Source organism: Perognathus longimembris, chromosome 13 (assembly GCF_023159225.1).
Source record: "Perognathus longimembris pacificus isolate PPM17 chromosome 13, ASM2315922v1, whole genome shotgun sequence".
NCBI lineage: Eukaryota > Metazoa > Chordata > Mammalia > Rodentia > Heteromyidae > Perognathus > Perognathus longimembris.
In genome coordinates this window covers 12,543,335-12,568,388 of record NC_063173.1, presented here as the reverse complement: position 1 = coordinate 12,568,388, position 25,054 = coordinate 12,543,335, and the positions used below count along the sequence as shown (strand labels likewise).

At 58.2% G+C, this 25,054-nt stretch overlaps 1 protein-coding gene across 7 annotated transcripts in view; it reads right to left on the bottom strand.

Moving 5' to 3' along the window:
* Positions 1-1,040: 1,040 nt before the first annotated feature.
* Numa1 (nuclear mitotic apparatus protein 1) overlaps positions 1,041-25,054 on the bottom strand; it is a 75,415-nt gene continuing 51,401 nt past the window's right edge. For 5 of the 7 annotated variants that reach the window (XM_048359421.1, XM_048359422.1, XM_048359420.1 and 2 more), the window contains exons 3-26: positions 24,534-24,619; positions 19,036-19,115; positions 18,007-18,089; positions 17,364-17,444; positions 15,639-15,726; positions 14,126-14,249; positions 13,625-13,782; positions 13,262-13,379; positions 13,060-13,177; positions 12,695-12,835; positions 11,411-11,533; positions 7,954-11,319; positions 7,674-7,715; positions 6,630-6,698; positions 6,003-6,122; positions 5,702-5,920; positions 5,460-5,617; positions 4,441-4,687; positions 3,940-4,165; positions 2,752-2,888; positions 2,391-2,567; positions 2,145-2,258; positions 1,863-2,054; positions 1,041-1,664 (exon numbers count right to left, since the gene is read on the bottom strand). In XM_048359421.1, coding sequence (XP_048215378.1) covers positions 1,653-1,664; positions 1,863-2,054; positions 2,145-2,258; positions 2,391-2,567; positions 2,752-2,888; positions 3,940-4,165; positions 4,441-4,687; positions 5,460-5,617; positions 5,702-5,920; positions 6,003-6,122; positions 6,630-6,698; positions 7,674-7,715; positions 7,954-11,319; positions 11,411-11,533; positions 12,695-12,835; positions 13,060-13,177; positions 13,262-13,379; positions 13,625-13,782; positions 14,126-14,249; positions 15,639-15,726; positions 17,364-17,444; positions 18,007-18,089; positions 19,036-19,115; positions 24,534-24,619 — 6,279 coding nt within the window. In that variant the 3' untranslated portion in view covers positions 1,041-1,652. The remainder of the gene's footprint in view (positions 1,665-1,862; positions 2,055-2,144; positions 2,259-2,390; positions 2,568-2,751; positions 2,889-3,939; positions 4,166-4,440; positions 4,688-5,459; positions 5,618-5,701; positions 5,921-6,002; positions 6,123-6,629; positions 6,699-7,673; positions 7,716-7,953; positions 11,320-11,410; positions 11,534-12,694; positions 12,836-13,059; positions 13,178-13,261; positions 13,380-13,624; positions 13,783-14,125; positions 14,250-15,638; positions 15,727-17,363; positions 17,445-18,006; positions 18,090-19,035; positions 19,116-24,533; positions 24,620-25,054) is intronic. The other 2 variants (XM_048359426.1, XM_048359425.1) reach the window with 2 other exon arrangements.

Sequence of the window (25,054 nt, the reverse complement as noted above, 5' to 3'; positions counted from 1 at the left end):
CTCTCCTGGCTGGCCTAATGTACTACTGCAGGGAAGCTTCTGACTCATAGCTGTGCCCTTGTCATCTCCAGCAGGGCACACAGCGAGCTGTGATGGGATTACTCAATGGGATGTCCTGACCCCTGCCCAGTCATCAGGCCCCAGTGTGCACACAGGATCTTTGCCCGCCCTAGGAGGGAGAATGAAAGAGGGACTGCCTCCCAGGAGCCAAGTACAAAACCACACTCCAGGGAACGCGTGCCCTTAGGAAGTGGAGCGCCTGTAATCCTAGCTACTCAGGAGGTTCAGATCTGAGCAGGTATGAAGCCAGCCCAGGCAGGAAAGTGCAAGACTTTTATCTCCAGTTAACCACCAGGAAGCCAGAAGTGGAGGTGTGGCTCAAGTGGCAGTGCACTAGCCTTGACCACAAAAGCTTAAGAACAGGGCTGGGAATATGGCCTAGTGGTAGAGTGCTTGCCTTGCATGCATGAAGCCCTGGGTTCCATTCCCCAGCACCACATATATAGAAAAAGCCAGAAGTGGCGCTGTGGCTCAAGTGGTAGAGTGCTAGCTTTGAGCAAAAAGAAGCCAGGGATAGTGCTCAGGCCCTGACCTGAGTCCAAGCTCCAGGACTGGCAGAAAAAAGAAAAAGAAAAAAGAGAGCCAGGCATCCGAACCTGTAATTCTAGCTACTCAGGAGACAGATCTGAGGATTGTGGTTTAAAGCCACAATAAAGTAGGAAGTCTATGAAACTCTTACCTCCAATTAAGCACCCAAAACCCAGAAGTGGAGCTATGGGTCAAGTAGAGTGCTAACCTAGAGGAAAAAAGTGAAGAGGCAGTGCCCATAGTGACTGAGTTTAGGCCCCAAACTGTGTGTGCACATGCATACAAGTAAGAGATGGGCCCTAAGTGTTCCTCACTGCAAGGGCCAGAGATGCAGCGTGGGAAGTTGCTGGGCAAAGAGACTGAAAAGGGCCGTCAGGACTCCGAAGGCAAAAGCAGGCTCAAAGAGCTCTGATTTCCTCTTCCCATACTGATTGGCCAAGGTAGCTCCACACTCAAGGGAGAAAAATAGACTTTATTTACAAGTAATAACATTTAGAAAAGATCCACCCCAACTCTTAAAAACCTTCCCCTCATTCAAAATCCCACCCCAGTGCAAGTCTGGGTTAGATGGGGTTGTATGCTACTGTCAAAGGGCTGCTCCTACCCCAGCCCTAAGACCCCAGGGCCCATCTGTCCTGGGGGCGGAAAGCATCCTCCAGACGGCTGTGCCTTCAGGTGGATGGGCAGGAGTGCCAGTCCCGGGCCTCGAGAGCAAGGGCCTCCTGTAGGCCCAGCCACCCGGAGCAGCTTCCCCCGTGGTCCCGTCGAGATGCAGAGGCTGAGAAGGACTGACTAGTTTCACGGATTGCAAATCAGGTTATGGTGGAGAAGTGACTTTGCTCCAAGAAAAGCATCAGGAGGCGAAGGTGGAGAGAAGGCCCCACACTGTCCCATGCCGCGCCCCGGGCCGGCCGGAAGGTGCCTGGAGAAGGCACCGGGAACCGTCCGGGTTAGCAGGCCAGGGCGGAGGCAGGCCTCACCGGCCTGGGAGCTGGGAGAAGGCACTGAGAGGGACAGGAGGAGGGAGTGGACCAGTGAGGCCGGCACGCGCTGCTTCTGGCTCCTTAGTGCTTTGCCTGGGGGGGAGAGGGAGGGGGAGACCATCGGGTGTTGCCAGCCACCGGCCGCTGGCCTCAGCTCACTGATGGAGCCCTCGGTCCTCTTCAGTGAGCGGCTAAACCCCCAGCCTTCGGTGGCCTGGCTCAGCCCGCTGTGGGGCGTGTGAGTGCGCATGCGCGCAGGGCGCCCCCCCCCCCTCACTGTGCGGTGCCCACCTTGCCCTTGGCCCTCGGGGTGGCGGCGCTGGCTGCGGTGGTGGCGATGCGTGGCGAGCGGCGAGTCCCGCTGCGGGTGTTGGGGGAGGCTTTGGCGGGGGCCTTCTTGGAGGCTCCTCGCCGCAGAAGGCTGCTCCCCAGCTTCTTGGGTGTGTTGAGGATGCTGAAGGCCATGGACTGGCGCCGGTCAGCCTGTGGGAAGGGGCCGGGGGTCAGAGCTCCTGGCCGGGCAGCGGGGCCCGTGTTCCGCCACCAGGGCGCCGCGGCTCGCCCCCGCCTCACCTGCTTCACGGCCGGAGCCGCTTTCTTCTGGGCCTCGGCAGTGCTCTGTCTGCGACCGTCGTGCCGCTCCCGGGGCGTCATGGGGCGTGGGAAACAGCTGGTGGCCTTCTTAGACTGGGGAAGAAGCCAAGTGGGCCTGGTCAGCCTGCCCCCTCCGACTTGGAAGAGATCTCCCCATCTATGCGGCTGGCTGGGCCTGCCCCGGGCCCCCGGCCACACCCCGAGGCAGACACCAGCGCCACCCACCTCCGGGGTGCCGGGGCCCTGGTGGGTCTCCGAGGAGACTCGTTTGCGCTGCTGCCGGGTGGTGATGCCCGCGCCCTCGGCGATCTGGGCGGGCTGCATGCTGGCTCGGCGCAGGGTCTCCTGGGGGTCTCCGGTTTTCATCTCCTCATCGGTGATGGTGGCCAAGCTCAGGGAAGGCTGCACAGGGTGACAGCTGCGCTCAGGGGACCCGGCCTTCCCGGGACTCAGTTCACACGCCACACAGGGCAGCCGCTCCTTCCTTCCTGCCACAAAAGGCCTCCCTCCGTTTGCCCGTCCGTGCTCGGGGGAAGCCACTGGAAGGGGGGCTGGCACGGGAGCGGTGCCGCGGCCCAGCGCTCACCCTGGACTCCAGAGGGTAGCAGGTCTTCAGGTGGGGGGGACACACGCGGTTGCGCTGCTGGAGCTCTGCGATGCGGTTCCAGTCGTCCAGCTGTTCGGGCTCATCCTGGCACGTGCCCATGTAGAAGCTGTTCCTTCCTGCAGAACGGGCAACACGGGGCCAGTGGCCCTCGTCACCACTCTGCCGCCAGCACCCCCCATCCCGGACTTCAGCCCTGCCTGCCTCGGCGCTGCACCCAGGGGCTTCACAGGGCGTGGGGACAGCTGAAGAAGGCAGAAGCAAAGCCATGTTGTCTTACTCGTTTGCCAAGGTGTGACACCCACACCAACCAGAAACTGATATGCAGGGAAGCCCCCAGGGTTCAAGGCGAGAGCCTCCAGGGCCTGTCCAGCTCGCCATCACCTTCTGAGAAAGCAGAGCACCTCAGGCCGGAGCTGGGACGGCCCTGCCGTGCTGATGCCACAGTAAGGCTCGGAACTACAGGGAGAAGCGGCAGGTGTCGTTGATGCAGGAAGGTAGCTGCAGATGCCCACACCTGCTGGAGTCTGCGCCCAGTTCCTGGCACACCTGGAGCAGTTACCTCCTCCTGCGGTCACATCCAATCCACCTGGCCATGCCTCCTGCCTTCCCTACATAACGGCTCAACACGGTCCCTGCTACCTTTTCTCATTCCTTTCTTCCTTCCCCTCTGTCTCCCCACGCCTCCATCTTATGCGGGCTGGCAATTTGCTCTCCTCACAATAAACTCTTCTCTGCCTGAACCATGTGGCGGGTTTCCTTGCCCGTGAACCTTAGAGGAACAATGAGGCCTAGGTCTGTAGAAGTTCACCTCTCGGGCACAGTGGCTCATGCTATAATCCTGGCTACTTAGGATTGGTGTTCCAAGGCGCAGGGAAAAGGTCACAAAGACCTCTCCACACAACAAGCCAGGCACAGTGATCCGTGCTTGAAATCCCGGCTATATCAGAGGCATAACTAGAAGGCTTATGGGTCAGGCTATCCTGAGCAAAAGTGTGAGATTCTATTTGAAAACTAAAGCAAAAAGACCAGGCAACATGGCTTCGTGAGCACAGTCCCAAGTTCAAACCCCAGGACCAGGGAAAAACAACAAAATCTTGCCACCCTCTTATGCGAGGATTGACTTCCAGTCTAATTTGGGGGCTTGGCGAGTCCCTGCGGTCCCCTCACCTGGTGGGGCCCCACTGGACACCCCAGCCTGGGAGCGGCGGGCAGAGCTGCGAGTCGTGGGCCGGTAGCCGGGCAGGCTGAGCAGGGCCGAGTTGCCATCGTCGGGGGAGCCGAGGCGAGCTAGCGACTGCGTGGAGGCGGCGGCTCGGAGGCCGGCCTGGGCGGGCGCCGACTGCGTGCTGTAGAAGGACGAGTTGGCACTGTCTGGCTCCTCCAAATCTAACTTCTGCAAGAGAGAATGGATCATGGCAGAGGACGGTGGACCCGACACTGCAACGTCACGCCATGCCCATTCCCGAGCGCAGTCCCACGCGGTACCAGCAGCACCTCCCCTCCTCCTCCCCAGCCTCCTGGGGATGGGAATGAGGCCCAGGGCCCAGCGGTGGGTCGGGTCGCGGGTTCTGCCCTTCAGCCGGCACAGGGCTCATTCAAGCCCTCCCGGGACCGGCTTTCCTGCCTGTGAGAGAAGCGGGGTCACGCCCTGCAGTTCCACAGCCTGACCTTGGTCATGGTGATGTTGATGATTTGCGTGGTGCGCCGACGAGCAGAGCGGGTCTTACGGCCCGAATCCGGGAAGACGTCCCCCAGGGAGTCCAGGCTGCTCTCCAAGGGGGGCTGACCCCGAGCAGGGATGGGGGTGAAGTAGAGACTCTCCAGGGATTCTACCTTGGGGGGTAGGCGCTGGGAGATGGGTGAGGCTGGCTCTCCGGGGACGTTGGTGCCATCCGGCTGGGTATGTGGCAGCTTGCTATGGAAAAGAAACTTGCTAGGGTACGGCCCTGGGGCGACGAGGACGGTCTGCCCCTTGCTCCCAAGTGACCGCGACAAGGACGGTCTGCCCCTTGCTCCCAAGTGACCGTTTCCTACACTTGCTACAGGCAGATGGGGTCAACACCTCCTCGCCGACTGTTCAGAGGTCCCAAGAAAAAGACACCCTATTCCCCTGGCGCCTCCCGACCTCTCCACTTCAGCAACTCGCGAGTCGGCCTCAGCCTTGGATACCAACAGTGCAGGCCATGCTGGGGACCGTGCCAAACAAGGCCGTGTGCTCACCCCCTGCATCGGGGCAGGGAACACAGGGCCAGCCCGGTGCCCACTGGACACATGGTGGCGCCGTGTGGCCGTGGGGGGTGGGGCCATGGTGGGTGGGCGCGCGCACCCCCGTCCCCTTCCTTGAGCAGCGGCCGCAGCTCCTCTCACCTGGCCTGGCTTGGTAATAAGCAAAGACTGCCCAGGTCTAAAGCCCAGCACTGTTTGCGGCTCTAACTTGCACACTGGCTATCAGAATGTTTCTAAGATGCAAATCCAACCATGTCCTCCATTCCAATCCTTCCAAGGTCCCCAGGGCCGGGGGAAGCCAGGCCCCTGCCCCTCCTCTGCCCTGAGCACGCCTCTGGCCTCAGTCCTGCAAGGCTTTTGCTTTGTTCTCCTTGCTGCACTCTCGGAGGGCGAAGGGAGAGCATCAATTCATCTCCCTGGCCCAGTGCTTAGACGGGGCGTGCTGCGAGGGGCCTTCTGACCTGGTCATCGTGCGTGGGGTCCCCTCCTCATAGCTCAGATCCAGGCTGTCGATACTCAAGTCCAGCTGGGACTTTGCCTGCGGCTCTCTGCTCTTTAAGGCATCAGTTGCCACCTGAAACTTCCCCAGGTCTCGAAGCTGCTGGTCTGCATGAGCCACCTAGGAGCGAAGCAAGCCGAGGAGCGGGGGGGCCTCCAAGGAGGGTGCCGGGGTCTCCTAGGACGAGGTGAGGCGGGTGCTTACCTGGGCCTCCAGGCTGCGCACCTGGGCCGTGAGGTGTCGGCAGGCCTGTTCGGCCTCCTTGGTCTTGAGCCCTGCCTGCTGCAGCTCCCGGCCCAGGCGGTCAGCATCCGCTCGGAGCTCCCTGTTCTCCTTCTGCAGCTGCTCCAGGTCCCGCAGCTGCTCCTGCAGCTCTTGGTTCTGCTGCTTTTTGGCATCATAATGGGTCTTGGCTTTCTCCATCTGTGTGGGCATATAGGGTGGGTGGGGCAGGGCGCAGCCTCGGGCGCAGGGCACGGCAGGGCGGGCTCGCCCCGCTCCTCACCTGCAGCTTGTAGTGCTCAGCCGCCTGCTCCTTCTGGCTCAGCTGGGCCTGCAGCTCATTCAGCTGGGCCTGGAGGCGCTGGGCCTCCTGCTGGCTCTCGCCTCCCTGGGCCTGGAAAGCCTGGGGGAAGAGGCCAGTCAGCAAGGCTGCCCCCCAATCCACGGAGCCATGCGGCTCGGCCTCCACACGTGCCAACACCCACCATCTTCTCTCCAGATGCTCAGGACCCCCCGCAAAAAATCACCCCAAACGGACCACGGCGCCTCACGTGCCCAAGCCCCACCAGCACACCATCGGCCGGGCGCGACGGCACACACCCCACCCCAGAGGCCGAGTGAGCAGCAGACCCAAGTCAGAGACCAGCCTGACCTAAACCACACCTCGTGAGGGCGACGCTCAGTGCTCTGCAACTGTGGACTGCGCACCGCGCCCACCTCTCACCCGCAAGCCTCGCACTACCGGCTGCGGCTGCGGGGCGGCAGACGTGAGCCACTGAGGGATGGGAACCACTCCTCTTCCCTCGAGCTCCCAGAGGGCACACGCAGGCCTCCTGGGACTGGGTGCCAAGCCTCCCTCCTATCTCCCCCATCCCCTCACCCCTCTGCCCCGCCCGTCTAGCGGTCCCACCTTCAGCTTCTGCTGCTGCACCTTGCTGGCCTGGTCGTACTCAGCCAGCTTCTTACTCAGCTCTTCCATCTGGTGGGGAAGAACAGACAGGCCATTTGGGAGAAGTTTTTCCCGACATCGGGACAAACCAGAGGCCGTCTCCACGCCACTACCAATTCCTGCAGGACACTCGGGCCCGTCCGCAGCCCCGGCCGGAGCCACCCTAATCAGTGTCCAACCCGGAACTTCCCCCGCTGGGGGCACAAACAGACATTCCCCATGGCTGCCCCCCTCGCCCCCCAAGAACCAAGCAAAACCCAGCTCTCCGGTCTCTTCCGTCACCGTGAGCTGTTAGTGCCGGTGCGAGCCATGCGGCAGCACGGTTAGCATGGGGTGGGGGGGGGACAAGAGCGAGGGCAGCCCATGCACACAAGCCCCCCACTCCCACGAAGCAGCCACACACAAGCACCCCTGGCTCCTCCAGGCATTGTGGGAGAGGAGGCGTGGCCAGGCAGCAGAGGGGGGCAGGCAAGGGCTCCATTGCTAACTGTTTGCTTGTCGATGGTCCTCCACCGTGTCAGGCTTACAGGGGGGGTTGGGTTGGGGGCGCGACAGGAAGCACGGAGGGCCAGAGTCTTCAGGCCTGTGCTGACGGGAAGGAGGGTGGCAGTGATCTCGCCAACTCCCCAGTACACAGGCGTGGTGTCTCAGGCCCCGGAGGCGTGGGTGCTGGCGCTCTAGCCCCCCTCCACCCCGCCAGCACTGCCGCGTGAGCCTCCTCGGGGGCTCAGCTGAGTCCACGCCACGGGAACGAAGGCCTAAGCTGAGCGGGGTGGAGGCGGCCCTGCGCGAGCCGGGGTGCCCTCTGTCCCTGACGGGTGGATGAGGGGGGAGAGGGTGGAGGCCGACCTGGGGTGGCGGAGGCGGCCTCCTGGGCGCCCCGCCCCTTCACAAACAGCCGGCAACGGGGGCGGGCGGGCGAGGCAAGCTGCGGCCGGGCTCATGCGACGGCGACGCTGGTCACCGCTTAAGCAGCCAGCACTTAGCGAGCACCCCCGGCATTACCTGCTTAGACTGCTCTCTCTGAAATACCTCTAGCTGCTCCACCTGCGCGTGGGGGCAACGGAGACAGTGAGACGGGGCCCCGGGTGCCGGGCTCGCCGGGCCGGGGCGCTGGCAGCGTCCCGCAGGGACTAGGCGCGGGTGGTCGAGGCTGGGGACGCGGCTGGGCGGGAGGGCGCGCGCTGGGATTCCTCCTCCGGGGCAAGGGGGGCCATGCCAGCGCCCCTCCTTCTCGGCTCCCCAGCAGGGAGGGGGCCCGGCCTGGGCACGCGGGGCGCCTTACCTGGGCAGTGAGCTTCTGCCGCTCCTCCTGGAAGCGCTGCCTCTCCTCCAGGACCTTCACCTTGGCCCCCTCGTACTTGGCCGTCATCACCTCCAGCTCGCGGGCGGCGCTCTGCGCCTCGCGCTGCATGTCGGCCAGGCGGGCCTCGGCGTCCGCCCGCACCGCGGCCAGCTCCTGCACGTACTTCTCCCGGGCCTGGTCCAGCTCCACCTCCAGGAACTGCCGGCCCAGGCTGGCCCGCTCGCCCAGCCCCCGGTTCTCCTCGGCCAGCAGGCCGTGCGCCTTCTTGAGCACGCTCAGCTGCTCGGCGTAGCTGGCCTTCTCGGCCCGCAGCTGCTGGGCCGCCCGCTCCTGCTCCGCCACCTTCTGCCGCAGGGGCGCCAGCTCCGCCAGCTCGCGCTGCGCCCGCAGCAGCTCGGCCCGCAGCCCGCCGGCCGCCTGCTTGCTCTGCTCCAGCTCCTCCCGGTGGCGCTTCTCGGCCGCCGCCTGCTCGGCCTGCAGCTGCTGGCACAGGTGCTTGGCCGGCAGCAGCTCGCTCGCCAGCGCCTGCGTGCTGGTGTGCTCCAGCTGCAGGGCCGACAGGGCCTGCTCCTTCTGGAAGAACTTCTCCTGCCACGCCTTCAGCTCCTGGCCCAGCTCCTCGGCTCGCTCGGCCTGCGAGGCCAGCTCCTGCCGCAGGCTCTCGGCGGCCCCGCGCTGCTTCTCCACCTCCTCCCGCAGGCTCTGCACCTCCTCCCGCAGGGCGGAGCTGCGCTCGGCCGCCCGCGCACTGCTGCTGGCCGTCTCGGCCTGGAGCAGGCGCAGCCTCTCCTCCAGCTTCTGGCTCTTCTCCGACTCGGCAGCCACCAGGCACTTGAGCTCCTTGCTCTCGCCCTCCTTCTCCAGGACCTGCCGGTTCAGGATGGACACCTCCTCCTCCAAGCTGCTGATGAGGCTGCCCTTCCTCTCCACCTCCTGCTGGCCCCGGGCCACCTGGGCCTTCCACTCCTCCTCAGCCTTGCTGTGCTCCTGAGCCTTGGCGCGCAGGGCGCTCAGCTCCCTCTGGGCGGACGCCGAGGCGGCCTGGCTGTGCTCCAGCTCCCGGGCCTTCTCCCCTAACTGGGCCCGCAGGGCCTCCAGGGTCCTGTCCTGCTCGGCCCGGGCGGCGCGCTCGCCCTCCAGGCTGCGCGCCAGGCCGTCGGCCTGCTCCTGCTGCTGGCGACCCCGCTGCTCCAGCTGGCTCACTTCCGCCCGCAGCGCCTCCAGCTCGGGCACCGCAGCCTCCCCGCCGGCCGCCTCCGCGCGGCCTCCTGCAGAAGCGCCGGCCCCATCGCCGGCCCCCGCCGAGGGCTGCTGCTCCCGTGCCTTCTGGTCCAGCTGTGCCCTGAGCCGCTCCAGGGCTTGCTGAAGCTCCCTCAGCTCTGCGCTTTGGGCTGCCTCCTGCCCACGAAGCGCGGCCAGCTCCTGGTCCTTGCTCTCCTTCTCGGCCAGCGCTTGGGCCAGCGCCTCTTGCAGGCTGGCAAACTCCACCCGCTGTTCGTTGAGCACATTCTGCAGCCGCATCTCCAGCTCTGCCTTGGCCGCCTTCTCCAGGGCGAGGTCAGCCTGGGCCTGGCCATGCTCCTGGGTCAGCCTTGCCAGCTCCCTTTGCTGCTGCCCGCGCTCCTCCTGCTGCTGCCCCTGACTCTCCATGAGCGCCGCCCGCAGCCTCTCCAGCTCGCTGCCCATCTGCTCGGCCTCGCGCTCCATGGCTTGCAGTGCGGCCTGCGTGCTGCAGAACGGCCGTCCCGGATGCTCTTCCAGCCACTCGGCCTCCCTGTCTCTGGCCCTCGGGGGCTCCTTCATCACGTCCTGGGAGGTGGTTTCCTGCTGCTCGCCTGCCTTGCGCACCAAGGCCTCCAGGCGGACCACCTCCTTGCTGGTGGCCGCCATCTTCTCCTGCAGAGTGGACAGGTCGCTCGCCAGCTTCTGGGCCCTGACCTCCTTCTCTTGGACCTGTTGGAGGGCTCTGGCCAGGCTGGCGTGGAGCTGAGCTAGCTCACTCTGCTGCCGGCTGATCTGGCGCTCGTTGTGGGACTCTGCCTGTGCCATCTTCTTGGCCTCCTGCAGCTCGTGGCGGGCCCTGTCGCGCTCCTCCCTCAGCGTGGCCAGCTGGGCCTCCTCCCGCTGCCGCTCCTCACACCGCTCCCGCCAGGCCGCCGCCTCCTTGGCCAGCCGCTCCCGCTCGCTCTCGGCCCTGCGCTGGGAGGCCGCGGCCTCGGCCAGCTCCCGCCGCAGGGCCTCCGTCTCAGCCCGATGGGCCTCCCCAAGCTGCTGTAGCCGGGCCTCTAGCCCCTTGCGCCCAGCCTTCTCCTCTTCTAGCTCCTTCCGTTCCTGCTTCTGCCGCTCTGCCAGGCTTCGCGACTCTGCCTCCAGCTCGGAGACGCGGCGCCGCTTCTCCTCCAGCGCCTCTGCGGCCCGGAGCTTCTCCTCCTCCAGGCTGCCCTTGGTGATCTTCAAGGACTCCTCCAGGGCCTGCAGCTGCTCCTGGAGCTGGCCTTTCTCCTGGGCCATCCTTTCTCGCTCAGTTGCTTTTTGCTGCTCAGCCTTCAGCTGGGCCTCCAGCTCTGTCACCTGGCCCTGGGCCTCGCGCCACTTCTTGTGGCCTGCTTCAACCTGGGTCTGGAGCTCCTCCACCTTTTGGCTCAACTCCGCCTTCTCCCGCTGGGCCTGCGTCACCGAGGTCCGGGCGCCGTCCTGGGCCTCCTTGGCAGCCCGAAGTTGCTGCTGCAGCATGTCCAGTTTCGCAGCCTTCTCCTTCTCCAGCGCCTCGAGCTGCTGGCGAGCGGCATCCCGCTCCCGTAAGGCGGCCTCGCGGGCGTCGGCCGCGGCCGCCAGCTGCTGGGCATGGTCCCGCTTGGCGGCCGCCTGCTCCTGGGCCGCCTCCTCCAGCTGCTGCTCCTTCTCCTTCAGACGGCTGCCCAGCTCCTCCAGCTGGCGGCGGAGGCCCTGCGCCGTGTGCTCCTGCTGCTGCAGGCTCTGCGCGAGCTGGGCCTGCTCCTTCTGGGCCTGCTGCTTCAGGCCGCTCAGCTCCTGGTCCTGCTGCCGGAGCGTGGCGTTGAGTGTGGCGAGCTCTGCGGTCAGGGAGGCCACCTGGGCAGCCAGCTGCGCCCCCTGGGCCTGGGAGGCCTGCTCCAGCTCCTCCTTGGCCTGACCCAGGCTGGACACGGAGCTCTGCAGGTCGGCAATCAGGCTGGCCAGCTGCTGCTTTTCTTCTTCGAAGCGGCCTCTCTCGGCAAGCAGCTGGGCCTCCTGCTGGCCGCGCTCCTGCTCCAGCGTCTCCACCCTGGCCTGGAGCTGGGTGTTGTTCGCAGCAAGAGTGGCTGCCTCTTGCTTCAGGGCCTCCAGCTGGTAGAAGAGATGCACGGGGATCAGCACGACGCTGCGTGGGAACAGCCCCCGCACCCGGGCCTTCCTGGCTGCGCGTGGGCATGCCTACCTGCAGCGCGTCGCCCAGCACCTCGCCCTTCTCCTGCGGAGCGTTCTCCTGCAGCTGGGACAAATGCTCTTCCAGCTGTGAAACTTTTCCCTGGAGGATTTCATTCTTTTCTTCAAGGCATTTCTAGAAGTAGAGTGACTCGTGTAAAGAGAGCGGGGCAAGGAGCCCTGGCCCATCCCCGGCCTCGCCACTGCTCTGAAGCCTGGCGCTCCGTTGCCTACGTGTCCCACTGCCTTGACTTAGAAAGCCACGGGCCTGGACCCACAAGGGACCTTTCCAGCCCCACGTTCCAGGACTGAGTGAAATCACAACGTGAGCTACCGCACTTACTTCCAATTCCTTCTTGCATAGCCTTCCTCAGTCCTCACCCCCCGAGGTCCCACTTCAGCACCAGCATGAAAACATCAGCTCTGTGCCACCTCCCACCACTGCTGGCTAGTAGCGGGCACTGCCCCGATGCACCTCTAAAGCGAACCTGACTCCAGATGCTACGTCCCTCGTGCAACGGCTACATGGTTTTAACAAATGGCCAAGTTTAGTTCTTATTAATACCAATAAAACTGGCTGGGAATATGGCCTAGTGGTAAAGTGCTCGCCTCGTATACATGAAACCCTGGGTTCGATTCCCAGGCACCACACATATAGAAAAAGCCAGAAGTGGCGCTGTGGCTCAAATGGTAGAGTGTGAGCCTTGAGCAAAAAGAAACCAGGGACAGTGCTCAGGCCCTGAGTCCAAGCCCCAGGACTGGCAAAAAAACAAAACAAAACAAACAACAGCAATAAAACTTGAGCATCCTTCCAAGCTCCAACAATCATGCTCAGAACGTTTTGGACTTTGAGCCAAGCATGGTGCGATCCCAGCATGCAGGAGGTGGGAACGGGATAGTCAAGGTCAACTTGGGCTGCACAGCTCGATTCTGTCTCCAAAAAAAGTTCTGGATGTTGAAGATTAGAGATGCTCAACCCGAGAAGGCCATGTACGTGTTCCCAAGTCACAAAAGCCCCAGCTTCGGGTAAAAGAGGCCCACGTGCAAGGCGCCGCTGGTGCTAACTGGCAGTGCTTCAGCAGGGGGCGCTTGGCTTGGCTTCCCTTGTCACAGGTTACCTTATCCGAGAGCTACGCCAGCAGTCACAGTGTCCTGGACTTAAGCCACGCCATGCCACCACAGCACATTACCGAACCCTGAGAAGACATCTACGCCCCGAGGGCCCGGAGAGCCAGCAAGTAGACTGAGCTCGCCCTGCACACGTCTCCCATGTGGCCGCCTCCCCACCAGATGGTACCTTGTCCTGCAGGGCCGTGCCCAGCTCCTTCTCGAAACGGGCCTGCTTCTCCACCCACTCCTGAGTGGCCTTGTTGTGCTCCTCGGTCAGCTCGTTGAGTGCCCCCTGCAGTTGCTGCAAGTGACTGGCAAATTCCCGCAGCTGAGACGAAGAGGAGGCCCATCACCCAGGGTCGAAGCCAGGGCAGCGCCTGCGCAGATCCTGCCCCTCCCATCCAACCACAGCTAACCACACTTCCCTCTCAGGACCGACCATGAACCTGCAGGGCCACAAGCAAGGACCCTGGCCGCAGCCAGTCACAGGACAAGGAAAGGGGCCAAGGACACGGGGCTCGGCGAAGACACACAAGCCAGCGGCCCCCTGACCTTGAAGGAAAGGTCGCCGTTCTCCTCAGAAAGCTGGCTAATTTTGCGATCCATCTGGCTCTTCTCAGTCTTCAGGTCCTGGCACTGTTTCAGAGTCTCATGGAGCCGCACGGTGAGGCTGGGGGGGGGGGGGGATTAGTGAGAAGGGGGGGTGCTCAGAACCGGAGGCGGGGCTGGCAGGTGAGGGCGGGGCGAGCCGTACCTCTCGTTCTTGCTGTGCAGCTCCTCCAGCTCCCGCGGCTCCGGCGGGCTGGCCGCCTGCTTCTCGCTCAGCAGGGCCAGGCGGTCGATGCGCTGCTGCATCAGGGCCATCTGTGTGTCTGCCCCGTGGCGGGGAGGGGGGGAGGAGAGTGAGCACAGAGCCATGGAGCAGGAGGAGGGAGGAGGCGCGCAGCGTCCAGTCTACGGGAAAGGGGGCGTGGGGGCAAGAACAGACCGCAGCTCCCGGGAGGTCGGCCTGACGCCGGGCCAGCGGAGGGGACAACTGTGGGAGGCGACGCTGTCACCAGCGCTCCCCTGGAGAGAAGTCCCAGGTGCCTGCGCCTGCGGCCCGCCCGTCACCTACCTTTCTCGGTGAGGAGCTTGCGGTTCTCGGCCAGCTCCAGTTCCAGCTCGTCTCGGTTGTTCCTTTCATCTGCCAGCTGTTTCTTCAGCCGCCTCACCTGGAACTGTGGGGTCTGCAGGATGTCACCCATGGGGGAGGCTGGAGAACCTGAGGGGAAGCTGAGGCAGGAAGGAGGTGATGCAGGTGCCAGGGGGAGAGCCCACGATGGGAAGCAATGAGCGGCAGCCTGGGAAGGGAGCACTGGCCGCGAGGCCCGAGCCCCAGGCTTCCATCTGCTGTGCTACCTTGTCACATGACCCGGACATCTCTTGCTTCTCTCTATGCCTTGCTGTCTTGGGGGGGGCGGGGGGGGAATTGGGTACATATTCTCCAAGGAAAAAGGAATTCCATATACAGAGAATGGAGAGAGCGGCCTGGCGTGACGGTTCCTCGCACGGGGAGACCCAGGCCAGCAGCTCAGCCTCCGGAAGGCCAGGCATGGAGGCCCGCGCCCGGACATACCTGTTCCCACTCGAAGAGGAGGCAACTCTCTGGAGCTCTAGAAAGCGAACATCCCTCTTGCCCTGGTGGCTGGGTGGGGAGAGCCCTTCAGACAATGTGCCAGAGCAGGTGGAAGGGACGGACGCTGCGGGAGAGAAGACAGACAGACAACATCAGTGCAGGAGTGAAAGGACTGCACGTTTTGGAGGGGGGAGGGGAAGGTAGTACCAGCGCTTGAACTTAGGCCTCCACCACTCAAGATACACCCCCACCCCTGTGGGCTTTTATTTTCAGGGGTCTCATACTTTTTCCCAGGTCTGGCCTTGAACCACAGTCCCCCTAACTATAGCTCCCACTCGGCTAGGGTGATAGGCAAGTGCAACGGCGCGTGGCGTCTTTGTTGACATGGAGTCTCAAACCTCGATCCTATTTCCTCAGTGCGATTACAGGCCAGGCCCACCTGCATGCATTCTCACACCATGTGAGAACTTGCCTTCTAGGGGTGGATCTGCTGACATTTTTGTGCAGAGGAGGGGTTAGGTGGAACATGACAGTGGAGGTCCGTATCCAACCAAAATCAGGTGCAACGTTTCCATGTCAACACTACCCAATCCAGTCGAGTCCTGTGCAGGGGCTCCCTCCAGCTCCCGACTGCTTCTCATGCTGCAGCCACCTTCCATTCCAGATCTCTCCCCTTCTGAGCTCTTACTAAACCAAGGTGTCCTTTCTCCAAACCGCCTCTTCCCTTGGTTCCCATGAGCACTTTGGCAGGAGTCTGCTCTCTCTTCACTCCCCTCTGTCCCTCCTCCTCCCCTGTGCTGTGCCGTGGTTCCTGCAGCCCAGTGGTCACCCTGCACACCCACATCCGGCCCAGAGCTCTCGGCACGCTGCGCTCCCAGTCCCACCTCACAGACCTCAACATACACAGCAGCCCCAATTCAACAGCCAGAAGAGAGCCTGCCCAAACCTGTCAGGGTCCTCAGCTGACAATGGCAAGGCTCTCGCTTTCGGTTGGACCGCCAGGAGCCATCTGGCATGTTCCATACTTGGCTTCCTATTGTCCTTGCTGGTTGTTATGTACCTGCCTCCCACCCAGAATATGAGCTTCCTGGAAGGAAAGCGAATTATCTGTTCCCAGCTTCTAAGCCTAGACTCATGACTGTTTAAAAACACATTGGGCCAGGCACTGGTGGCTCATGCCTGTGACACTAGCTACTCATGCGGCTGAGATCTGAGCAGATCACAGTTCAAAGTCAGCCTGCGCAGGAAAGTCTGGCAAATTCTTATCCCCAACTAACCACCCCCAAAATCAGAAGTGGAGCTGTGGCTCAAAGTGGTAGAGCACTAGCCTTGAACAAAAGAGCTCAGGGACAACTTCCAGGCCCTGCGTTTAAGCCCCACAACTGACAAAAATAAAAACACTTTATTCCTGAGTACTGACCCTATGTCATGTGTTGGGGAACACACTCCCACTATGTTCCACAACCACTGCAATCCACACAGATGAGGGGATCCTCAGGAGTGGCCTACTCACCTTTTGCCAGAAAGTTCTGTAGATCCTCATTAAGATTCAGTCCATCTTCATGGTCTAGCATGAACTTCAGGATGACAGCTAACTCAGCCTACGCCATGGGAGGAGAAAAGGAGCCTCATATGCAATCAGAGAAGAGCGCGGGAGGGCTCAGGACTCTACTCCTGCCAATCTCAGGTTCCTGAGCCCCAGACACTGACGGACCCCATTCCTCCTCTCTGATTCAAAGCCCCAAGGCCCAGACCCACACCCTGCCAGGCCCAGTGAGAAAGGATACAGAGACCATGGGGCTGGGAATATGGCCTAGTGGCAAGAGTGCTTGCCTTGTATACACGAAGCCCTAGGTTCGATTCCCCCGCACCCCATATATAGAAAACGGCCTGAAGTGGCGCTGTGGCTCAAGTGGCAGAGTACTAACCTTGAGCAAAAAGAGGCCAGGGACAGTGCTCAGGCCGAGTCCAAGGCCCAGAACTGGCAAAAAAAAAAAGACACAGAGACCACAGACACCAATCCACCGGGTCAGCTCTCTGGGTCGTAAGATGCCTCCAGCAGCCAGCTCAAGAAGCCAGAGCCCGCCTCCCATCCAGGCAGAGCAGAGGCCACCTTCCAGCCCTCATCACCTTCATCTTCTGTCCCACCCTCCTTCAGGAGACACAGCAGGCAGGATCGCACTGCACATCCCCCCACTTGCCTCCCTCCCCACTGCCTCCCCTCCAAGTACATCAGAGTAAGATTCCTTACAAGCTCTGTGACCACATAGCTTCTAGCACCACTGTTGGCAACAGGGGAAGGAATGAGATGGAGTGTGTTTTTTACACACACACACACACACACACTCACACACAGAGGCAACATTCATGAAAAGAGAATTTAATTTCTATGCACTATTCAAATATACAACATAGTTAAATACACACATTAAAAAACAGACTTTGGGGGCTGGGAATGTGGCTTAGCAGTAGAGTGCTTGCCTAGCATGCATGAAGCCCTGGGTTCGATTCCTCAGCACCACATAAACTGAAAAAGCCAGAAGTGGTGCTGTGGCTCAAGAGGTAGAAGAGTGCTAGCCTTAAACAAAAAGAAGCCAGGGACAGTGCCCAGGCCCTGAGTTCAAGCCCCAGGACTGGCCAAAAAAACAAAACAAAACAAAAAATAGACTTTGGGAAGTCTGTTGTTTTAAAAGTTAGGAGTTATATCTGGGAAGAAATTACCAGCAAGTGTTATTTCCTCCTTAGTGATTCTCATCAGCATTTTCTGTAAGAAATGGCTGCCGTTACAACCATGGTTCTTCAGAAAACAAGCTGCGCTATTTCAGTATGAATGGGAACTATGGGGGAGAATGATGGAAGGGATGACATTAATCAAGATGCACTGTATGCATAACTCACACGACGAGTTGAAATCCCTTTGTTCAACTACTTAAGAGATAATAACCAGGCTGGGAATATGGCCTAGAGGCAAGAGTGTTTGCCTCATATACATGAAGCCCCGGATTCGATTCCTCAGCACCACATATACAGAAAATGGCCAGAAGTGGTGCTATGGCTCAAGTGGCAGAGTGCTAGCCTTGAGCAAAAAGAAGCCAGGGACAGTGCTCAGACCCTGAGTCCAAGCCCCAGGACTGGCAAAAAAAAAAAAGATAACCAAATTAATGAAAAAGAAAAGATAAGGCAACAGGAGAGGGGAGCCAGGCTGGGCCCACAGGCCAGGCCAAAGTCAAGTGCATACCTGAATCCTGTATTCAAACTGCTCCCAGTCCCGGGAGCTCCGGGAGCTCATGGTCGCGTGGTACAAGAGCAGCATGGTTATCTACAAGCCACACAGGAGGCAGTCATCAAGTGCTCCCACTCAGTGCTCCCACCCAGTGCTCCTAGCTCCTACTCAGGGAGGTTTGAGGACTCTGAGCTACTGTCACCCAAAATGCCTTTAGTTAGCAGTTCCAGGCCACCAGGCTAATGAGCCTTAGGACACACTTTGATTTTGGTTTTTCTTACCTAAGGACTCCATCAACATGAAGAAAAAAAAAGCTGCCAAGATTCCTGCACGGCTAAGTGCCCAGCATGGCAGGCAAACACAAAGGCAAGGCCCGCCACAGACCCGCAGAGGGAACACAGGACGGCGCGCTGAGACTGGCTCCTAAGGGTCCTCACTCGGCCTCCAGTGCAGGTCTATTCACCTCTGTCAGAAGACCAGACTTCTCGAACCCTTGCCTAGGACTGGCCTCCAGGGTACACAGGTGGCTGTCTTGGTCCTACACCCAGCTTCCAAGAGCCACAGAAATAAAGCACTCCCCAACCCTCTGCATAGGGAGTCAGCCCCCCAGTCTCTCAGCCACTTCTCCCCGCCCTGTGTGGATCGGTGCCACCGGTACCTTGGCCAGTTCCAGCTCTGACCCCTCCAACGCCTTCTGTACAGAAACGACACATTCCGGAGAAGAAGAAGGTTTTCGATTTCCTGCAATGAAAGCAATGTAGGGAAGAGGTGAACTTCCTGGGATCACACCCGATGTCCTCGGCAATGCAGAGTCCCCGCCAGGAAGGGACAAGAGACATTCCCTCCTTCTTCCCGAGTCCTCAGCTGCCTTACACTGCCATCTGCAGGCAGCCCCGGCCCCAGCGCCAGGACAGGCAAGAGACAGGCTCAGGACAAGCTCACCTGTCACCTCCCAGCACCTTAGCTCCACCAAGGGAGCCAAGTTCCAGGTCACTGTAGAGTCCTGCCCTAACTAAGGTGACACAAGAAGCCCACGTGTGAGGACAGAGCAACTGAGGCCCCCCGTCCCCGCCCCCCCCCCCCCCGGCTCCTGTGCTGCCAGAGGGTCCAGCCTTAGTCACGAACTTTCTGCTGCTTCATCTCCGTAGTGCCTCGCCTTCTCTACAGTTCTCTTGAGGATGGGGTGCAGACAGCTCCCCACATCAAAGATGACAACTCCGTAGCCTAAGTCTGGATCAGGGAAGGGGAGCTGACAAGCACTGTGCTAGTAGCTTCTTCCTGAATCCGCCCACCTAGCTGAAGTGTGATTATCTGCATCTATAGTAGAGACGGGAAACCTATGTCCAGAAAGGTGTAGAGCCGTGGGCAGTGAGGTCTCCGCCTCTGATCCTGTACTTACCCCTGAACACTTATCTGGGAAGTTACGTGAGAAAACCTTTTTCCTGCCTAGGTAAATAAAGCAATAAGGATCTCCTCTCCTCTGACTTCTCAGACTAGGGGGAACAGAAGACCAAGGTGCTGAGTCCTGGCAGGCAGATGGGAGACAGACTCGGGACTGAAAGGCCACACTTCTTGCATGGGAGTCTGACCTGGCTGTATTCAGCTCAGTCAGCACCCTTGACTGGATCCTCTGGCGTCTCAAACTCCAGGAGCCAGAGCTGCCTGGCTAGAGAAGAAAGGCACTTACTCTGCAGAAAACTGCACACGAAGTCCAGTCTCTCTGGCACTGGCTGTTGCAGGATTTGCTGGCCCTCTTCAGTGCCATGGCTAGGAAAAGAACAAGTATTAAAGCCGGAAACTGGTGGCTCACGACGAATTCAAGCTACTCAGGAGGCTGAGATCGGAGGATCATGGTTTAAAGCCAGACAGGGCAGGAAAGTCTGTGAGACTCATCACCAATTAACAACCAGAAGTGGAACTGTGGCGCAGAGTGGAAGAGTGCTAACCTTGAGCAAAAGAGCTCAGAGACAGCACCCAGGCCCTAAATTCAAGCCCCACAACCGACTAAGAACAGTGTTAGGACCACAGTACTTACTTAGCCACCTCTGCCTGTGTGCTTACCACGCTACCTCTCCTCCCTTCACACTTGTTCTATACCGGGCCTGGGGGCCAGTAAGAAGATGCGCTTATTCAGCACTTATTCTGATGGAATGTCGGTGAGAGTGGGGTCTTTCTCGAAAAGAGGACACACTGCCCTCCCATTTGCAAATATGAAAAAGGGGTCCAAGAGGAGATGAAGGCAGCACAAACTAGATTAAACAACTCCCAATGACTCTACTCTAAAATGCCAGGCGGCTGGGAAATATGGCTGTAGGGAGTGAGAGAAGCCCATGGCAAGGAAGGGACAAGGTTCTGCAGTGACAGAGCAAGTCTCACGCTGGGACAAAGGCTGAAGTGGGGCTGGGTCAAAGGGTAATCCATCTCTTTTTGTTTGTTTTTTGCTTGTGGTTTGAGAGATGAACTCATTACGTAACCCAGGCTGGTTTCAAAACTCTGCAATCCTCCTGTCTCTATCTCCTGAATACTGAGATTACAGGCGTGAACCACCATGCTCGGTGATTCATGTTTCTGAATGGCCCTCATTTAACTGCAAAGGCAAAATATGGGGAGAGCAGGGAAGGAAGGAGGCAAGGGGGCGGGAGGGACAACCTCAAAGAGCCAGGCTGCGACTACTAGCTACTCACAGTAACTGGGCTTCACTGTCTGAGAGCCCTTGCTTTCCTTTCCAAGCTCAACTGAAGATGCTGATTGGTTAAAGGGACTGTGGGAAGTCTCAACCAACCCTCTGGACAGGCCCTGAACCCCACAGTGCCAGATATGCTGTAAGAAACACGCAGCATGCAAGCCAAGACAGTGAGCTACTGCCATCCTCATCTTCCAAGGGACTGCAACGTGTCTCCCGAGCGGAGCCCTGTAAGAGGCATTCTGGACACAGGACCTGCGCTCAGGGGCTTGCAGAGGCACTAACATCCGCACTGATTCCTCAATGAGCCATCTTCCCCACCCACACAGAGCTGGGAATGTCAACTTGCTTCAGGGTAGGGTGGTATTTGCCTAAGTGTATTCCACTAAATAAAATAAAATATGTAACTGATTTTCTCTGGTTATATGTTTGAAAAAAAATGAGTTAAACCAAACTGAACACTTTTTTTTTTCTTCTTTACTTTTCTGTCTCATGTCTCTTGAGATGAAGCCAGGGAAAAGGAGAAAACAGGCATCATGCTATATTGTCCAGGCTGCTCTTAAGCTCCTACAATCAAGTGATCTTCTTTCAGCATCCTACTAAATGGCTTGAATATTTTCTAAAGAAGAGGGCATAAAACCAGGTACTAGCAACGTATACCTGTAATACTAGCTACTTAGAAGGCTGAAACTTAAGAGGACTTTGGTTCAGAGCCAGCCTGGGCAAAAGTGCCTGTGACTCCATCGCCAATTAACTAGCAAAATGCCAGGTGGGAGGTATGGCTCAAGTGGTAGAGTGCCAGCCACGAACCAAAAAGATGAGAGCAAGAGGCCTCAAACCCTGGGAGCCCGGTGCTGGTGGCTCACACCTATAATCCTAGCTACTCAAGAGATCTGAAGACTGCGGTTCAAAGCCAGCCCAATCAGGAAAAGTCCATGAGACTCTTATCTCCAACTAGCCACCAGAAATACCAGAAGTGCACTGTGGCTCAAGTGGTAGAGTGCTAGCTAGCCTGGAGCTGAAGCGCTCAGAGGTAGCACGCAGGCCCAGAGATCAAGCCCCATGATCTACCAAAAAGAAATGTAAACCCTAGTACCAGCACATATACAAAGGCAGGAAAGCCCAGGATCAGCTACAGCATTTGGGAATGCCACTGTACCACTCACAACTGCCCATGCTGTAATGGTGGCTAAAAGCTTGGCAGGTTGTTGGGAGTGTCTGGGCTGACTGGCAGCAAAGGGCTGCTTTTCACTGTGAACAGCAGAGGTCACTGTCAGTACAAGTCAGACATTTAGGCTTCCTGGTGAAATGAGTTCCGCCAACTTTGCTATGCACAGCCATCCAACAGACAAGGCAGCCTCTCTGCTTTAGGCGGTCATTCTCAGAAGGATGAGAAAAACTGTTAGGAGTCAATAACAATGCATTTCCCACAGATAAGTGTCCAAGAAACCCAGCTTCGCTGTGCTTGACAACCCTGCCAGCCTGCACTGTGTTCCTCTCAATGATTCTGATTCAGGTCAGCAGCAAAAGCAGCATCAGAAATGCAATAGCCAGGACAACTTAACCTGTGCTCCCCAAGGCACTGGTCTGCATTACCCTGCATTATCAGAAAGAAGCTGAGCTAGCCTGGGATTTACCAGCCTGCTCTCCCCAGCTCCCTAGTCTAACTCTCAGGTACATTTCTGAAAACAACTTTGAGCTGGCATCTTCAGCTTCCCTATGAAAAAATTTTCCTGGTTATAAACCAGCAGTGGCTAGACCAAAGAGACACACACATATGCCCTCGCTCCTGGACGCATCTACTGCCCTGCCATCAGGCCAAGAACTCGGTATTTTCACAAAACGAAAGTTCTTCAATCTACTCAGAAGTCAGGAGAATCTGCTACCTACTGTTATGACAGTCAAGGGCCTACCTACCGCATCTACCAGCCATTGACAACGAGTAGCTGGAACTACCACTTCCGTGGGATTTAGAAAATAATCATTTATGTTAGGAGTTACAAATGACTGATTTATAGGTGGTTTGTAACTCCACCTCTGTCACATTGGGGGGCGGGGGGCACAGCTCAAGCGGCAGAGTGCGTACGTAGCAAGCACAGCTCAAATCCTAGCATTACCTCCCTCAAAAGAAAAAAAAAATCTTTGAAAAAAGAAAAAGAACTGTAAATTAAGTAAATTAAGTAAATTTACACCAGGTATCAAGGGGAAAAGGGCAAAAGCCAAGCAGGAGCATGGAGACCTAAGTAACAAAAGCTGTGCTTCAAGAGTTCCCACTCTATCAGCAGAAAGAAGGAATCGAAACTGGTGAGAGGCGGGGCGCTGGTGGCTCCCGCCTATAACCTAGCTACTCAACAGGCTGAGATCTGAGGAGCCAGGTTTGAAGCCAGTCTAGACAGGAAAACTATAAGACTCTTACCTCCAATTAATCACCAAAAAGTCGGAAGTGGAGCTAGGGCTCAAGTGGCAGAGCATTAACCTTGAACAAAAAAGCTCAGAGACGGCACCCAGGCCCTGAGTTCAAGCCCCAGGACTGGCACACACACACACAAAAAAACCCAAACAACAGTTGAGAGAAGAAATGAGGTGGGCTGGGAATGTGGCCTAGTGGTAGAGGGCTTGCCTAGCATGCATGAAGCCCTGGGCTCGATTCCTCAGTACCACATAAACAGAAAAGGCTGGACTTGGCACTGTAGCTCAAGTGGTAGAGTGATAGCTTTCAGCAAAAAGAGGCTCAGGAACAACATCCAGGCCCTGTTCAGTCCCCAGGACTAGCAGGAACAACATCCAGGCCCTGTTCAGTCCTCAGGACTAGCAAAAAAAAAGAAAAAAAAGAAGAAGAAATGAGGCCCTGATGGAAGCTATTTAGGCATTTGGGAGGTTATTTTGGAGACAGGGTCTCACTTGGCCTTTAAGTCCTGGGCTCAAGCAATCTCCCACCTACCAGCAGCTGACATGTTTGATAAAAGATCTCGAAACACCAACCTAAAAATATGGGGGATATCTTGGTGGTGCTAAAGATCAAACCCAGAGCCTTGTACACACTAAGCAAGACCTCTTCCACTGAGCGTATCTCCAGTCTCCAAGCCAAAGATCTTAGATTTCAATCTACTAGCAATGAAGAATCACTGAAGTGTGAGGATGAAAGGAGGATTTGAGAAAAGTCTTGTGACTACAGGGACAGGAGTAAACTGGAATGAAGAGACATTAGGGAAGAATGGGCCAGGAGCGCCTGGTGTCCAGCATAAGGACAATGGGACAGGACAGAAATCAATGCCCAGGAGAGAAAACAAAATCCAAGATAATACAGAGATGTCCGGCCTGAGTAACTGGGAAAGAAAATGGACCAACAGACTTCTTTCAGAAGCGCTCAGGCAGGTAAGGCGCTGGTCAGAGCTAAAATGGAGTTCTAAAAATCCTATAGGAAATCCCACTACCACCACACACTTCTGAAGGGGGAAAAAACAAAAACACCTGCGTGGGTTTGTCTGCTCCTCCGCCTCATTAGACTTTGCCAATGGAGGACACTAAGTACCCCTCACTCCTGCTTCTATTCACCTAGACAATACGGCTCAATCAATGAAGCTAGGCACGGCAAATGCTTGTAAGCCAGCTCTTGTGAGGCAGAAGCAGGAGGACCCAAATTTCAGGCCAGTATGGGTCTGTATGATGAAAATCTATTTTAAAAAGAAAGACAAGGAGCTGGGAGTATGGCCTGGTGGCAAGAGTGCTTGCCTCGTATCCACGAAGTCCTAGGTTCGATTCCTCAGCACCACATATACAGAAAAGGCCAGAAGTGATGCTGTGGCTCAAGTTGGTAGAGTGCTAGCCTTGAGCAAAAAAGAAGCCAGGGACAGTGGTCAGGCCCGGAGTTAAGTCCCCAGGACTGGCAGAAAGAAAAAGAAAAAAAAGAAAGACAAGCTTGGTGCCGGCGCCTCGCATCTTTAATCCTGGCTACTCAGGAGACAGATTTGAGAAACATGGTTCAAAGCCAGACCACGCAGGAATGTCTTTGAGACTCCTATCTCTAACTAGCCACCAGAAAACTGGAAGCAGCACTGTGGCTCAAAGTGGCAGAGCACTAGTATGGAGCAAAAGAGCTCAGGGACAGCACTCAGGCCCTGAGTTCAAGTCCTAGGGCTTACCAAAAAAAAAAGACAAAACAAAGGAAAACACAGGAATATCACAGTGGCACTGGAAGTGTACTATCTATACTGTGCTAACACTCCTTCAAAGGGAAGGGAAGGGCTTCTCCTTTCTAATTGCAGGACCTCAAGGTTGCAAATAGGGAGAAGAGGGCTGCAGAAGACTCCAGCTGAGACAAGACAATGGAGAGCTCTTGGGACTGGGCAAGGGGGCCCTTCCATGCAAGAATGGAGAAGATTTCAGATGGGGCCAGACTGAAAGAACGAGGGTAGAGTGCTGGCCTTTCGGCTCCCCACACACACTCCCCCGCGTGACAGGCAGCTCCCCTAGAGGGGTGGGCCGGGCCGTTGCATACTCACATGCTGTTAATAATCTTGATGAAGATGCTGCAGTCCTGGAGCTGCGGCAAGGCCTCCACAGGGTCAGCCACGCGCAGGCTGTTCACCTGCAAGTCAGACACAGAAGCCCGGTGAGACTCACCGCTGCACGCCACGGGGCGAGGGGAACACACGAGCGCAGAGTTGCCGTTTGTTTGGGTTTTGGTTTCTTGGGGCAGGGTCGACCTCACCTCTCTCAGTCTCCCCAGGGCTGGAATACCAAGAGTGCACAACCACACTGCGTGTCTAACAGTATTCATATTGGCAAAGGAGCGCGGCTCCCCCTCCCTCCACAGTGCTCCCAGTCACAGCCCCCAAAGCACCACGACAGGCCTGGGCTGGGGCCTAGAAGGGTCTAGGACGGGCCAGCACTCAGACATGCATACATAATACAATCAGGCATGAAATGATTCTGGAAGAACCTTTGATTTCCCATTGGCACCACCTTGCCTGTGGAGAGAAACCTGAAGGCAGAGAGCCTCAGAAGGGAAAAAGACTTTATA